This window comes from Triplophysa dalaica, chromosome 2 (assembly GCF_015846415.1).
Source record: "Triplophysa dalaica isolate WHDGS20190420 chromosome 2, ASM1584641v1, whole genome shotgun sequence".
Classification (NCBI taxonomy): domain Eukaryota; kingdom Metazoa; phylum Chordata; class Actinopteri; order Cypriniformes; family Nemacheilidae; genus Triplophysa; species Triplophysa dalaica.
This window is the reverse complement of record NC_079543.1, coordinates 713880-730505: the sequence shown is the minus strand read 5'-3', so window position 1 is coordinate 730505 and position 16626 is coordinate 713880. Positions and strand designations below refer to the sequence as shown.

Below are 16626 nucleotides of genomic sequence, written 5' to 3'. Positions count from 1 at the left end.
CAAGACATCTCGAAAAACCGCTTGGGCACCTTGGTAACGTTACTCGACGCTCCATCTCCTCTCTCTTCCTTCACTTTTTTCATTGCTCTGCAAAACTTGTCTCGGGCGTTTTTCCAGGTCGCTTTGCAGGTCTTCGGGTCGTCGACACCGAGCTTGGCTGCAATTTCTTTCCATGAATTGAAACCCTTCTCCGGATCTCTAAAATCTCGACGCTCGCGATCGTAGAGGTGCGGATACATTTGCACGAGCGCAGCAATGCGACACTCCAATGCATTCATGTCGACCAAATGTTGTTGTTCCTGACCGAACGCCGTGGAAATGGAGAACGGCTTGTATAGGTTTTAAGAGTAACTGGCACACAAGATATGAAATAAATACAAAACAATTCAGCAAAAGACACTTGAATTATAAACACGTCACACGAGTCCTTTCTTTCTTTAGTGGGTTTATCGGCGGACTGAAGAGCTGCAGAGCGACTCCTGCTGGACTGGAGAGACATAGCAGTGTGTTAAAGTATGTATTCGCAATGAACCTTAAAAGACCACACAACCGGACAACTTTGCGTTTCATCTTTATTTCCAAAACCGCCAAATGCTGGCAGTACAAAGCCATGTAAAGCCAAAATTGACGTTCGTTTATTTTTTGCATTATTCGCTTTTAAATGCTCCCTCAGGTTCGATGAAACCTGAAAAAAAAGTTTGGCCAAAAAGCATACTACACTATATATATTTTAGGGAATATGTTTTTGAATATACAAAAGAAAACAAACAGCATGCAGGACATAAATCACAAATTGACTTAAATTTTCTCCGTTAATAATTGTGTTCTATTGTGATAATATTTGGAAGCCATTCTCCTGAGCTACGTCTGTATGTAACACGAATGCAAAGTTATTAATACATCCTCAAGAATGTCAATTGTCCAAAGTTTGAGTTCACTTTTAATACGGTAACGTTTCTGGATTACCGAGCCTTGTAGAGATTCTAAAATGAATCCAGTGCGTTTCTTTCTTCCACATGTTTCTTCTTATGAGATTGAAAACGTCCTAACTGAGCAAATCTTTCTCCGCAGATGGAGCAGTGATAAGGTTTCTCTCCAGTGTGAACTCTCTCATGGGTGTTCATGAGAACTCTTTGAGTAAACGTCTTGTCACACTGAGAACATTTATAAAGTCTTTCACCTGTGTGAGTTCTCTCGTGGGTCACTAAATAGAAACGTCGACTGAAACTCTTCCCACAAACACTGCAGTGATGAGGTTTCTCTCCAGTGTGAACTCTCAGATGATGTTTGAAAGTACTTGGATGAGAAAATCTCTTTCCACAGTGAGAGCAGACGGAAGGTTTCTCTCCAGTGTGAACTCTCTCATGACATGTTAGAGAAGATTTATGACGGAAACGTTTATCACAGTGTGAACACTGATAGAGTTTCTCAGAGTGTATTTTTTGATGTGACTTGAGACAACCTGAATCCCTGAAGCCTTTTTCACATTCACTGCACTGATACGGTCTCTCATTGGTGTGGAGATACACGTGTTTCTTCAGATAGGATTTTAGACTGAATGTCTCATCACAGTGAGGACACGCATACGGTTTCACTCCGGTGTGAGTTCTCTGATGCGCATCAAGACTTCATTTTGTGGTGAAATATTTGTCACATTCACTGCAGTGGAAAGGTTTTTCTCCAGTGTGTCTCTTCATGTGAACCTTTAGCTTAGAAAAGTAGGCAAAATTCTTCCCACACTGCTGACAGGGAAAGTGTTTCTTGTCTCTGTGCTCTTGTGCATGAAGTTTCTTCTCTTGTAAGGTAGGAAAGCTGATGTCACATCTGGTGCAGGTGAAGAGTTTCTGTTCTGTGTGTTTTCTCTCATGTGTCTCTAAACGTCTCTGTGAACTGAATGTCTTTCCACAGGTGATGCAGGAAAGAGTTTGTGCTGTCAGTCGCTGTTTTGATGTAGAGGCCGTTTCTCCATCTCTACATGAATCACCGCTCTCATCTGAAACAAACACAACAGCGTTCAAATCTTTGGAATGATTTTGCAGACTAAATTAAAAAGGAATTGCTAAATGCATTTGCAAATGTGTTTTCTAATTGTTTGTGTCAAAATTGTGACGTAAGAAACCGTTTACATTTTCATTTACTCGAACATACCATGTCTGCCAAATTTCAAAAGGAGAAGCAAAGTCTTTTCACAAATAAGTGATCTCTATCTAACGAGTTGCAACCCTGCCATATTTAATTCGCAATGGCAATTCCAAATATGCTATTTCACTTCCTCTTGCGTCACATAATAAGCCTGCCAAAACTCAGAGCCAGTAAGAGAGAGAGTCGCGTCTTCTACGTTGACTCCAATGGAACAGTTTTTACCGTTTTAATAGTTCCCGGAAGTTACTAGTAACGCATTGAGCTGCGACTAAACAGACCCACTAAGGTAAACTTTTTACCCATTTTAAGACGAAAAACTTTAAATTAATAAAAAAAAATGAAGGAAATAAAGCATTTAAAGACAAAGCATAACTTCCTGGAACTATCTGAAAGGTCCATGAATCACATGACTCTCCCGCGTTTTGGACTTCCGTTGGCAGAACTCTCTCTCTCTCAATGACTCTGCCAAATCTCAAATGAAATCGCAAATCTCTTTGCACTTGCATGCCCTCTGAGACAGAAACCTGTCAATCAATGGCGGGATGGGCTTTTGCAATATGCGTGTTTGTATCGGGAAGTGAAGTAAAATCATTCCATGCACAGGGAAAGCCGGAGTGATTTTGAGCATTTTGTTGGGCACACCACATTTAAGAAAAACTTGTGCAAATTGACACTGCAAAGACAATAAGATTAGAGTGACCGAATACAATGTCGATGTGATTATATCTCTAGGAGATATAGAATGACTGGACATGGTGAAAAGTGAAAGTTGCAAAGAAAATTGTATTTGACACGAATGTTACATGCACTTTGAAACATAGATGAAACTTTATAGGTGGAGTCATTTTGCCACACCTTCAACAACACTTTAAACACATTTAGACACATCTGTTTAAATACAATATCGTTGTGCATAGCTACCAGCTGTACATGTAAATTGACTCGCATTTAGTTTTAAACCACTGAAAATGGGTACAAATCTACAATTGGCTGGGATTGTACCATAAAGACATTTAAAGACAAGTTTTTAAAGGAAAATAAACATAATTGCGTTCCTTCATTTTGAAACTGAAAAATTAGAAGCCAACAGATCCTACTAACAGATCTATCAATCTCTGTAAAAACAAATAATTACCGTCTGCTCTGGCATAAAATATTAGCTTAAATTGTCACTTTAACTCCCAATAAAAAAAGAATACAACAACAACATTAAAGCTAGAAACATACCTGAAGGAATGAAAGTCTCTTCTTCTTCTGTGGGTTCTGTTTTGATCTCCATCAGTTTCCTGCAGTCCATCAGTGTGACAGAACACATGTTCAGTGGTCTGGTGTTCAGGATCTGCTGTTCTCCAGCGTTACAGACAGAATCCAGAGACTCTGTGGAGGTTTGATCAGTAGATTCATCCTGATTCAAGGTGTGATTACTGTCACACACAGTGTCCTGAGCGTCTGTGGGGTTTGTGTCAGTATAACAGAGTAAAGTGAGGCTGAGCTCTGAGTCCTGTGTGTGTCTGGACTTCTGTTCAGAGAGGAAATATATTGAGATAAAGATATAAACTATGACAGTGAGATTAAAAACATTATTAAAATACAAACATTTAAAAGCAGTGTGAGTGATTGAGGTAAATGATGTTGAATGTGTCCAAACCTCTGTGTTGAGTTCATCTCCTCTTGTCCTCAGCTTTTCCTCCAGTAACTTCACCTCTTTCTTCAGCTGACAGATTTCTGTGATGAAATCATCAATATCCAGCATGGACAGATCAGTTCCCACTGATTTACAGCACATCTGTGACGTCATCTTCAACATCTCAACACAAACACACACACACACACACACACACACAACACTGTGTGTAACACACATGAGTGGATATCGCAATGGTTTGTGCTCAATGAAATATTTTGATACTTTATAGTGTATAGTCCAATTTTTAAATCAATACTGTTAGCACTGTTGCCTCACAGCAAGAAGGTCTCCGGTTCGAACTCCCGGCCCAGGGAGTTTGCATGTTCTCCCTGTGTCAGCGTGGGTTTTCATGGGGTACTCCGGTTTCCTCCCACAGCCCCATCAAAAAAGCAGTTTAGGTTAATTGAGGATTCCAAACTGTCCCTCTCCCCACGTGTGTATGGTCGACTTGAGTGTACGGATTGACTAGTTCTCGCCATTAATACAGCCTTAAATGCTAGAAGGCGTTAAAGTCCCAGTGAAATAAAAAAACAATGCCTATTTTTTCATGAAATATTGCAGCGCTTATTGTAAATATATCAGTGTGGGCCATTCTCCTTTTAAAATGCAAATCTTTTTTTTTTATAAAGGGGTAATTTGCCATGCCAATGAGGCACCAGCACATCTGATTAGGGTGTCTACAGGGAAACAACAATTAGAATAAATGTTTGGCTAATACGGAACTATAGAAGTGATTATATGCAGATTAATATCTGCATTAAGGTATACAGATATGGGCGCAGTGGACGCGGCTATCATTGTAATATCCACACAATTGCTACTCAAACAATGTTATAGGCACAGATGTGTTTATTTTGTGTCACAGACACCGGTATAATAATGTAGAGCTCATAAATCCAAAGTAATGTCAACATATCAATGAAGCAAGGTGGTTTTGCACAGCGATTTATTATGGTAAAACCTGTAAATCCAAGAAAACGATAAATCAGATAAATGTTCGGTATTACAAATACAAATGAGATTTTATGATGAGATATTAGGGGTGTTACGATAAACCGACGATAAATATCACGTGATTTATGCACAGCTTTTGAGTGAAGTACGGGAAAATGCAGCTGCATCAAAACTCCCGACGGCGCTCTAGTGCAGAAACTCCAAATACACACTGCAGAAGAAGACCATAAGAAGTTCTAGAATCAAGGAAATGCCTATGGACATCTTTTTCTCACTGAAGCCTCATCAGGGATTCTTATGATAATAAAGTATATTTATTATGATCTTGTTTGACGGGTGTTGCTTTTTCAAGTGCACATTATAAGCGACTCAAACTCACACTGCTTTTAGATCGAGTGGCATTTCCTACTGATCCCAGAGCTGTGCTTAAGGGGCAAGATACGCATGAAAAAATATTGACACGTTGCATATCGCAGCCACACTCAGTTTCAATAGGATTTAGTAGTATCGCGATAAATTATCGTGCAGCCCTATGAGATATTTTAGTATGTTTGTACATTTGCAAATGTATCATGTTACAAAATAAACTTAAATAATTCTCCCTTACCGATTTACTCTGATAATTAAGTCTGCAGATTGCAAATTATTATTCAAGATCACAGAAATATTAGAACTTTAAATTCAAGCAAAATTATCATATTGATCGAAAATGCTATGATTATGAATCCAGTGCAGTTTGTGTTCCAGCATGTTTCCTCTCATGAGCTTTAAGACCATTTAAATAACTGAATTTCTCTCCACAGATGGAGCAGTGATAAGGTTTCTCTCCAGTGTGAACTCTCTCATGGGTTTTTAGGACATCTGGTCGAGCAAACGTCTTGTCACACTGAGAACATTTATAAAGTCTTTCTCCTGTGTGAGTTCTCTGATGCCTGGAGTAGGTCCCGTATGTGGTGAAACACTTCTCACAAACACTGCAGTGATAAGGTTTTTCTCCAGTGTGAACTCTCTGATGAAAATTTAAAGTACTTCGTCTTGAAAAGCTCTTTCCACAGTGAGAACAGAGATAAGGTTTCTCTCCAGTGTGAATTCTCTCATGAGTTATCAGATAAAGTTTCTCACGAAATTGTTTATCACAGTGTGAACACTGATAGAGTTTCTCCTCAGAGTGTGTTTTTTGGTGTGACTTTAAAACGTCTGACCTCTTAAAGGTTTTTCCACATTCACTGCACTGATACGGTCTCTCATCGGTGTGGACACGCATGTGTTTCTTAACATCAGATGAATGGCTGAATGTCCTCTCACAGTGAGGACACTTGTAAGGTTTTTCTCCCGTGTGAATTCTCTGATGAGCAACAAGATAGGTTTCGATGCTGATACCTTTGCAGTGGAAAGACTTTTCTCCATTGTGTGTCTTCAGGTGAGTTTTCAGACTGAAAGAGGAGACACAATTCTTCCCGCAGAGCTCACAGAGAAACTCTTTCTCCTCCTTGTGCTTTTCAGAATGATGTCGCTGATCTTGTGAAACTTTCTGTTCTGTGTGACTCCTCTCATGTCCCCCTAAATGTTCCTCTGTGATGCAGGGAAGAGTTTGTGCTGTCAGTCGCTGTTTTGATGAAGATTCACCACATGAATCACCGCTCTCATCTGAAACAAACACAACAGCGTTAAGAAGAAGCTCCAGCACATCTGAAACTACATCAGTGTTGAATGTTGAATGAATTTTTTTTAAGGATGTAAAAAAAACTTTTTTTATGAAATAGAAACTCACATGACAGTGAACTCACAACTGAAAAACAAACAAACCTGAAGGTATAAAATTATCATAATCTTTACCGTGATTCTCATCTTCATCAGTCTGTTCTTTCTTTGACGTGGGTTCAGTTTTTATTTCCATCATGTTCCCGCCGTTCATCAGTTTCAGTGAAGAATATAAATCATCATCTTCATCAGTCTGTTCTTCCTTTACTGTGAGTTCAGTTTTCATCTCCATCAGTTTCCTGCAGTCCATCAGTGTGACAGAACACATGTTCAGTGGTCTGGTGTTCAGGATCTGCTGTTCTCCAGCGTTACAGACAGAATCCAGAGACTCTGTGGAGGTTTGATCAGTAGATTCATCCTGATTCAAGGTGTGATTACTGTCACACACAGTGTCCTGAGCGTCTGTGGGGTTTGTGTCAGTATAACAGAGTAAAGTGAGGCTGAGCTCTGAGTCCTGTGTGTGTCTGGACTTCTGTTCAGAGAGGAAATATATTGAGATAAAGATATAAACTATGACAGTGAGATTAAAAACATTATTAAAATACAAACATTTAAAAACAGTGTGAGTGATTGAGGTAAATGATGTTGAATGTGTCCAAACCTCTGTGTTGAGTTCATCTCCTCTTGTCCTCAGCTTTTCCTCCAGTAACTTCACCTCTTTCTTCAGCTGACAGATTTCTGTGATGAAATCATCAATATCCAGCATGGACAGATCAGTTCCCACTGATTTACAGCACATCTGTGACGTCATCGCCAACATCTCAACATAAACACACACAAACACAGACACACACACAACACTGTGTTTAAAACACTAAAGAGAGAAAATCAAAGTGATGTAAACACGCAGCGCTTAATGTTTGTCTTTCTTTCTTTCTTTAGTGGGTTTATCGGCGGACTGAAGAGCTGCAGAGCGACTCCTGCTGGACTGGAGACACATCACACTCATAAGAGTTCCACAGTAAAGCTGTCTAAACTCTGATCACATTAGTTCCGAGAACGTTCTTCAAAGCTTCGTGATCATTTCTGAACATATCATTTATACATTTAGGGAAGTTTTCCCAGACAGGAATAGCTCAAACCAGGACTAAGCCTTAGTTAAAATAGCCTATTAAAGTCGTTTTTAAAACATGGTGTGCATCTCGACACTAAACAATCGCAGATGTAAAAAAACACTTATGTCTGACCTGAATGTTTTTTTTGTCAGAGGAAATGTTCCTGTTCCCGCCGCTGACACCTTAAAAATAAAACAAAACCTTAAACAGTGTTTTCAGGCAATAATTACTCTTATTTTCATAAGCGCGTCATCAAAAGTGGTGATAATGCTGCCAGGCGGTTTTTTACAACTTTTTATCCACTGTTGTGAAATTAAAACATGTCTCACGAGGAGAAACGAGCGGTCCTGTCAGGCGCAGTTCAGCTGTGCGCGCGCTGCTCTGAACAAGGCGGGAGGCGCGCGCTATTAAAATTCCTATTCAACACAGAGTAGCCTGTATAGCATGTTAAAGGTGTCACGATTAAAGAAATACATTTCAACCTGAGCTTTTCTTATATAGGCCAGTGTTGGCTTGCTCACCGGGAGACTGCATTTATTATGTTTATTTATTAGATATGATGTATAAGAATGATCTTGCTTGTTCTCTGCATGCACTGTGCTGTTTTTCACCTTTCTGTGTTTTCTGTTTTCTTATTTGCTCCTGTAAAGCTGTAACGCCTTAGAACAACGCACATAGTGAAAAGCGCTATAAAAATGAAACTTGAATTGAATATAAAAGCTCATTTATGCTTGCTGTTTGGTCTTCTTTTACTGTTATTTTTATTTAGAGCGCCCCAAGCAACAAACATGCAACATGGTGCAGTAACTGGTTGTGAAAGAATATTAGGATTCTGATGTTAGGAATATTTGGTTGAAGTTTACTTTTAGAGTCGTTCCAGCTCACCTTGGTAAAACTGGGTTTGTTCGCTTTATTTCACCGTGGATTCCTTTAACCCCAAAAAACAACACACATGTTGATGCTGGATTTGCAGAGAGACAGAGATGAAAAAGTAATGCTGCGCGGTCAATATTGAATCTGACCGGAATCTTACGTGAGAAAAAATATATGTACGTAAAAATACATTTTTACATATATGTAAAAATATATAAGCGTCACTATTGGTATGTTAGAGATCACTTTATATGTCCTGATCAAGTGTCACCTACGTGTCTAACCACGTTTACACAATCCTCAAACTAAGTATGTTTCTTGTCAAACACACACAAAGAAATGTACATCACAGGGCACACTCCGGTCTTTTGGGACTGTCCAATCATGTAGTGGGCGTTTACTTCCAATTACCAAAAAGGAGCAATACATTACGTAACTGGTACGTTATGTGTTAGCTGGGAAGAAAGCAAACATATGTCTGGGAGAAGTCTATTAGATGTCTGACTTCACATCTGTTAGACGTATTCTTTTGATGGTTTGCTCATCTGCAATACATTTAGAAGACGTCAGTAAGATGTTTATGATTTAGAACGGATGTAAAACTGCATGTCTTACAAAAAAAAAAAACAAGACACTGCAGGAAATAAATCCTACACTGACTGTACATTTTATGTTAATAATGTTTGTTTTTGTTCTCTTGTGATAATATTTAGCCGTTCTCCTGATCAATGTCTGTATGTATGTTCATTTTATACCCAATACAACATGATTACAAATATTAATAATAGTCCTTCATCTTCATCTTTTATTAATTTCAAGTTAAGTGCCAAAAATTTGAGATCACTTCTGACCAAGACTCTACAGTTTATGGATCACTGAGCTAAGATGATTCCAGTCCAGTTTGTTCTTCAGCATGTTTCTTCTGATGACTCAGAAAATGTCTCCCGCAGATCAAGCAGTGATGATGTTTCTCTCCAGTGTGAACTCTCTCATGGGTGTTCATGAGAACTCTTTGCGTAAACGTCTTGTCACACTGAGAACATTTCTAAGGTCTTTATCCGGTGTGAGTTTGCATGTGTTTTGCTAAAACGCTTTGACGACTGAAACTCTTCCCACAAACACTGCAGTGATGAGGTTTCTCTCCAGTGTGAATTCTCTGGTGATGTTTTAAAGAACCTGAATTAGTAAATCTCTTTCCACAGTGAGAACAGAGGTAAGGTTTCTCTCCAGTGTGAGTTCTCTCATGCAGTGTCAGATTAGATTTATGATGGAAGGGTTTATCACAATGTGAACACTGATAGAGTTTCTCAGAGTGTATTTTTTGGTGTGACTTGAGACAACTTGAATCCCTGAAGCCTTTTCCACATTCACTGCACTGATACGGTCTCTCATTGGTGTGGAGATACACGTGTTTCTTCAGATAGGCCTTTAGACTGAATGTCTCATCACAGTGAGGACACTTGAATGGTTTTTCTCCCGTGTGAATTCTCTGATGAGCAACAAGATGTTCTTTGCATCTGAAACATTTGTCACATTCACTGCAGTGGAAAGGCCTTTCATCAGTGTGTGTCCTCATGTGACGTTTCAGATTAGTAGGGTAGAGAAAAGTCCTCCCACACGGCTCACAATGAAAGTGTTTCTTGTCTCTGTGCTCTTGTGAATGAAGTTTCTTCTCTTGTAAGGTAGGAAAGCTGATGTCACATCTGGTGCAGGTGAAGAGTTTCTGTTCTGTGTGTTTTGATGTAGAGGCCGTTTCTCCATCACCACATGAATCACCGCTCTCATCTGAAACAAACACAACAGCGTTCAAATCTTTTTGACTTGATTATATCTCTAGGAGATGTTTAATGAAAATTGAAAGTTGCAAAGGAAATTGTATTTAACACGAATGTTACATGCACTGTGCAACGTGGGGTGGAGTCATTTTGCCACACTTTCAACAGCACTTTAAAGACACTTCCAAAGCGTTTATTCAGACCCAAAACTTGCGCGCATGAAAACCACACAGATCAGTTCCGAGTGTAAACAAACCCTTGCGAGAGTGCATTTTTGCTCCACGTGCGAGCAGAACAGCATCCGCGCACGGAAAAGAATCCTTGCGAGAGCACATCTCTGCTCAACACTTGCTCACATGTCGAGTTGACTTCGGAGATGTTCGAGGCGGGACAACGGCAGACTTGTGATCCTTAATTGGTCACCTTTAACATGCACCTACAGTCTCCGACCTGATCCTACCACATGTACTTTTTTCAGTTTTTAAACTTGGGTTACAGTTATGTTTGCCCTTGGCTTTGGATCTACATATTTGGCAGGAATTTAAATTTCGGTATGTTTTCATAATTGCTTGTGTATTGTTAATAATTTTCATGAATTGTTATAAAATGAGCATTAATAATAGCTTCAACTGTATAACTTAAAGCACAAGTTATTATAAATACAATATGATGTGCTCTATAAAATGTGATTTAAACAATTTATTTGTTTTGAAAATATTAAAACGGGTTATAGAATTAAGGATTACCAATGTTATTTTATAACTCAAATTAAACGACTACAGGAGACATTTATTTATATTATTATAGTAGCCTATTGTCTTTAAATAGGTCATACATGAAATGTAAGTTTAATTATATTATAATGCATCATTTTTTGTTGACAGATGTAAGAAATCAAAATATCACTTGTTAAAATACTAAAACACAGCTAAAGCAAGGTAATACACTAAATATTAGGTAAGTTATTCATCTGTAGGTGAGTGCATGTTAAAAGTGACCAATCAAACGATCGGAGAAGTCTGCCGTTGTCCCGCCTTAAAAGTCTCACAAGTCAACTCGACGAGCTAGCAAGTGTTGAGCAGTTGCGAGAGCATAGAGAGAATTGTGCCCGCACTCGACAAAGCCTTTGATCATGGACTGTGTTTTTGCCAAGTTTGTAAAGGGAAATCAACACATGTGCGTTTCCTCATTTTGAAACTGTAACATTTGGCATCATGCAAAAGAAATGTTGAAGATGATGATCCTACTAACAGATCTATCAATCTCTGTAAAAACAAATAATGACCGTCTGCTATGGCATAAAATATTGAGTTAAATTGTCAAATTGACTCCCAATAAAAAAAGAATACAAATACAACATCAAAGAAAGAAACATACCTGAAGGAATAAAACCATCACCATGATTCTCATCTTCATCAGTCTGTTCTTCCTTTACTGTGAGTTCAGTTTTGATCTCCATCAGTTTCCTGCAGTCCATCAGTGTGACAGAACACATGTTCAGTGGTCTGGTGTTCAGGATCTGCTGTTCTCCAGCGTTACAGACAGAATCCAGAGACTCTGTGGAGGTTTGATCAGTAGATTCATCCTGATTCAAGGTGTGATTACTGTCACACACAGTGTCCTGAGCGTCTGTGGGGTTTGACTCGACCTTTACCACAATCTGACAAACACACAACACATCATCAGCACTGGAGCTTTATAGAGAATATATGTGTGATATATAACTTTCATTTAGTTTGACATGAATGACAGAATAAAAACAGTGTGAGTGATTGAGGTAAATGATGTTGAATGTGTCCAAACCTCTGTGTTGAGTTCATCTCCTCTTGTCCTCAGCTTTTCCTCCAGTAACTTCACCTCTTTCTTCAGCTGACAGATTTCTGTGATGAAATCATCAATATCCAGCATGGACAGATCAGTTCCCACTGATTTACAGCACATCTGTGACGTCATCGTCAACATCTCAACACAAACACACAACACACAGACACACAACACTGTGTTTAAAACACTAAAGAGAGAAAATCAAAGTGATGTAAACACGCAGCGCTTGATGTTTGTCTTTCTTTCTTTCTTTAGTGGGTTTATCGGCGGACTGAAGAGCTGCAGAGCGACTCCTGCTGGACTGGAGACACATCACACTCAACACAGTTCATATCTGACTCGGATCATTCCCAAACAGCGTTGGGAGTAACGCATTATAAAAGTAAAGATATTCTAGTAATTAATTAGTTTTTACTGTAACGCTGTGATATAACGCATTACTAATACAATTTGGGTATTATTATACCCGTTACAATCTCAGTAACACTCGTTAAACAACAACGTTTTTTTCACCCTGAAATTCTTATTTTAGTAATTTACCAACAAATTCCATTACCAGAAGAAACAACTCTGTGATTAAAATATGATCTGGGTGAATATATCTGGGTCTGATATCTCAAGCAGATACGAGCGAGTAAGAGAACACGGACCAGATTGCACGAGCACGGATGACAAACACTCAACACAAGCACCCCCGGGATATCACTGTCTGGACATTCTCACTGTGTGTTTGAATAAACTCCCCTCTGGGGTTTGTGATATCTGCCGTCTTGTGTCTGTCGTGTCTCTTACCCTGCCACACTACTTACAATGTCTTTATTTGTAGCTTTGCCTCGCTCAGTGTGGATGATTTCCATTGAAAACTCCTGTGAGTCTGGGAACATTGTTCTGTGCAGTCAACAACACAACAGTTTGTAAGCTTTGCTACTTTTGTCATGTTGTTGAAACTCCACACATGTGAAAACAACAATGGCGGCGGCGCGATTGGACACATTCAGAACAAGGGGCGGATATATTATAATAAGAACGGCTAATTACATCAGTAAGAGCGCGATTTCTGAAGCGCTCGTTTTCTCAAAGGCTTGCAGAGATAGGTTCACATAATAAAAGTTAATAATTTGTCTTTTTTTACGTTTTCTGAGTTGGCCTGTGCACCAAAACCCCCGAGTTTAGCATTTAAACATGGAAAAAGTTTTTTTTTTTCAAAAAATTACCCCTTTAAAGAAACGGTATGGTACACTGATATCTAGCGGTTGAGCTTGGTATCGCAGTCTAAATTCCGAAAATATTGGAGAGCCAAGTTTCTTCTCGGATTCTTTTGATTATGGTCAGAAATCATCTAAAGGCACTCTATTCTTAGTGAAAGTGTACCGCAAGTTCAGTTGGGGGTTCACAAAAGAGCGCATGCGCAGTAACGTTTGTTTATGTTGTTAAGATGAAACCGTCTATGGCATATGAGGCATAAAATATGACTGTGTATATTATCCATTTTATTTGCATGACAGAATACAATGGACTAAAGAACTATCATCACAAGTAATGAAATGACTTTAAAAATTGTATTTAATGTATAGTTTTAAAAAGCTTATCAAGCTCTCTTCTCGATTAATACAATTTTTGACTTTATAGCTGACAATATTTGTCACATCACGGTCAGTTTAAATACATTACCTTATAGTACATTGAAATGTTTACTCAGGCTTTCATCGCATTTTGATTTCAAGACTTCTCTCCAGCCACCCCACCACCTGTCCCCTTGACCCAATCCCATCTCCTTCAGGCCATATCCAGCACACTCACACCTGCAGACATCATCAACACCTCCCTGCTCACTGGCACATTTCCATCCAGATTCAAACAGGCCCAGGTCACGTCCCTACTGAAGAAACCCACATTGGACCCCTCTACTCCCGACAGTTACAGACCTGTCTCTACTTCAATGTTTCAATGTAGATGTATGCCTTTGGCAGATGCTTTTATCTAAAGTGACTTACATTCCATTATCCTATACATTCATACTAAGAATGTGCAAACCCCTGGGGTCGAACTCACAACCTTACCTTGCTAAAACAATGCTTTTACCACTGAGCTGCAGGAAAGCTTTTACTAAATTATAATGACAAATGTAATTAAATTAATTTACTGGATAAGGTCAATTTTAAAATTTACCGATAAGGTACATTTTTCATCTCTATGAATCTCAGGCTCTCCTCTCCGCTGGTTCAAATCCTACCTCGCCGGCAGATCCTTCAGGATGTCATGGAGGGGCTCACTGTCCACTGCTCTCCACATGATCACTTGGGTCCCTCAGGAATCGGTGCTTGGACCGCTGCTTTTTTCCATCTACATGACATCCTTGGGACCCATCACAGGGGCGCACGGCTTCTCACATCACTGTTATGCGGACGACACCCAGATCTACATCTCATTGGCAGCTCGCATTTCAGCCTGCCTCGAAGACATCTCCGCTTGGATCAAAGATCATCCCCTCCAGCTGAACCCTGCAAAGACAGAACTACTCATATTTCCGGCACACCCCACGGTGCAACACTATCTCACCATCCAATTTGGCAATACCACAATCACTCCTTCCAAAACAGTCAGGAACCTCGAAGTCATATTTGATGAACAGCTGTCCTTCAATGATTACATTGCAAAGACAACACGGTCATGCCGATATGCCTTATTCAACATTAGAAAGGTTAGACCATATCTCACCGAGCATGCAGCACATCTCCTTGTCAATCCCCAGGTCATCTCAAGGTTGGACTACTGCAATGCTCTCCTTGCTGATCTTCCTGCAAAGGCTATCAAACCACTTCAGCTGGTTCAGAACGCAGCAGCACGCCTCGTCTTCCAACAGCCCAAAAGGGCTCACGTGACTCCCCTTTTCATCTCTCTTCACTGGCTACCGGTTGCAGCCCGTATCAGATTCAAGTCACTAATGCTTGCCTACAGGACTATCACTGGATCTGCACCGGCTTACTTCCACACTCTCCTGCACTCCTACACCCCATCAAGATCCCTGCGTTCAGCAAACCAGCGCCGTCTTGTATTGCCTTCTCATAAGGGCAGTAAATCGCTCTCCCGCTCTTTCTCATTCACAACTCCTTCCTGGTGGAACATTCTTCCTATCTCTGTCCGTTCAACCACATCTCTCACAACATTTAAAAAAACTACTTAAAACCATCTCTTCTGTGAATACCTGACAGACAATTGAAAAAAAAATAGGAAAAAAACCCTCTCTCTTTCTCTCAACAGGTAGTGATCTGGCCTTTGTTGAAACCAGTAACTTTGTATCGCCACCTACTGTATAATTGCTACTGTATGACATATCACTTATTGCTCCTTAAATCTTTTGTAATTTGCCTTGGATAAAAGAGTCTGCTAAATGACTAAATGTAAATAAGAAACATTACCTTGAATCATGTCGCTAGACTATTATTAGAAGCTTGCACATATTAAAAATATGCTTTTTTTTTTTTTTGAGATGCGATGATGAATTAAAATTTAAACTCATTTTACAATTCAAGAGCCCTAGATAAGACCGAGCATTGAAGGGATTGTAAAACCAATCCAGTGCAGTTTGTTCTTCAGCATGTTTCTTTTGATGTGTCTGAAAATCTCATAAATAAGCAAATCTCTTGCCGCAGATCAAGCAGTGGTGTGTTCCTCTCCAGTGTGAACTCTCTGATGGATTCTCATGAGTACTCTTTGAGTAAACCTCTCGTCACACTGAGAACATTTATAAGGTCTTTCACCTGTGTGAGTTCTCTGGTGTGACAGTAAATGGTCACGTCGACTAAAACTCTTCCCACAAACACTGCAGTGATGAGGTTTCTCTCCAGTGTGAACTCGCTGATGACGTTTAAAAGTATTTGAATCAGAAAAGCTCTTTCCACAGTGAGAGCAGAGATAAGGTTTCTCTCCAGTGTGAGTTCTCTCATGACATGTTAGCTGAGGTTTCTGATGGAAGCGTTTATCACAGTGTGAACACTGATAGAGTTTCTCCCCAGCGTGTGTTCTTTGGTGTATCTTTAAACAACTTGAATCTCTGAAGCCTTTTCCACATTCACTGCACTGATAAGGTCTCTCATTGGTGTGGAGATACACGTGTTTGTTCAGATAGGATTTTTGACTGAAACCTTTGTCACAGTGAGGACACGCATACGGTTTTTCTCCCGTGTGAATTCTCTGATGAGCAACAAGATTTTCTTTGGTACTAAAACATTTGTCACATTCACTGCAGTGAAAAGGTTTTTCTCCAGTGTGTGTCCTCATGTGAACCTTCAGACTAGAAGCGGAGACACAATTCTTCCCACACTGCTGACAGGGAAAGTGTTTCTTGTCTCTGTGCTCTTGTGAATGAAGTTTCTTCTCTTGTAAGGTAGGAAAGCTGATGTCACATCTGGTGCAGGTGAAGAGTTTCTGTTCTGTGTGTTTTGATGTAGAGGCCGTTTCTCCATCATGACATGAATCACCGCTCTCATCTGAAACAAACACAACGGCATTAAAATATGTAAAACTACAAACACAGAAAATAATCCAGGTGTGG

At 39.6% G+C, this 16626-nt stretch overlaps 2 protein-coding genes and 1 pseudogene across 2 annotated transcripts; all 3 read right to left on the bottom strand.

Moving 5' to 3' along the window:
• Positions 1-560: 560 nt before the first annotated feature.
• On the bottom strand, positions 561-4180 carry LOC130435443 (zinc finger protein 501-like; annotated as a pseudogene).
• Positions 3797-7037, bottom strand: LOC130437789 (zinc finger protein 501-like). Its single transcript, XM_056769375.1, has 2 exons — positions 6620-7037; positions 3797-6430 (listed from the first exon to the last, which is right to left on the bottom strand). The coding sequence occupies exons 1-2, from the start codon at positions 6810-6812 to the stop codon at positions 5502-5504; spliced, it is 1122 nt and encodes a 373-aa protein (XP_056625353.1). The 5' UTR covers positions 6813-7037; the 3' UTR covers positions 3797-5501.
• Positions 7038-9259: 2222 nt separating this feature from the next.
• LOC130437714 (zinc finger protein OZF-like) lies at positions 9260-14409 on the bottom strand. Its single transcript, XM_056769215.1, has 4 exons — positions 14305-14409; positions 12051-12209; positions 11625-11907; positions 9260-10257 (listed from the first exon to the last, which is right to left on the bottom strand). Exons 2-4 carry the CDS (start codon positions 12207-12209, stop codon positions 9527-9529), a joined length of 1173 nt encoding a protein of 390 aa, XP_056625193.1. The 5' UTR covers positions 14305-14409; the 3' UTR covers positions 9260-9526.
• Between the last annotated feature and the right edge of the window lie 2217 nt (positions 14410-16626).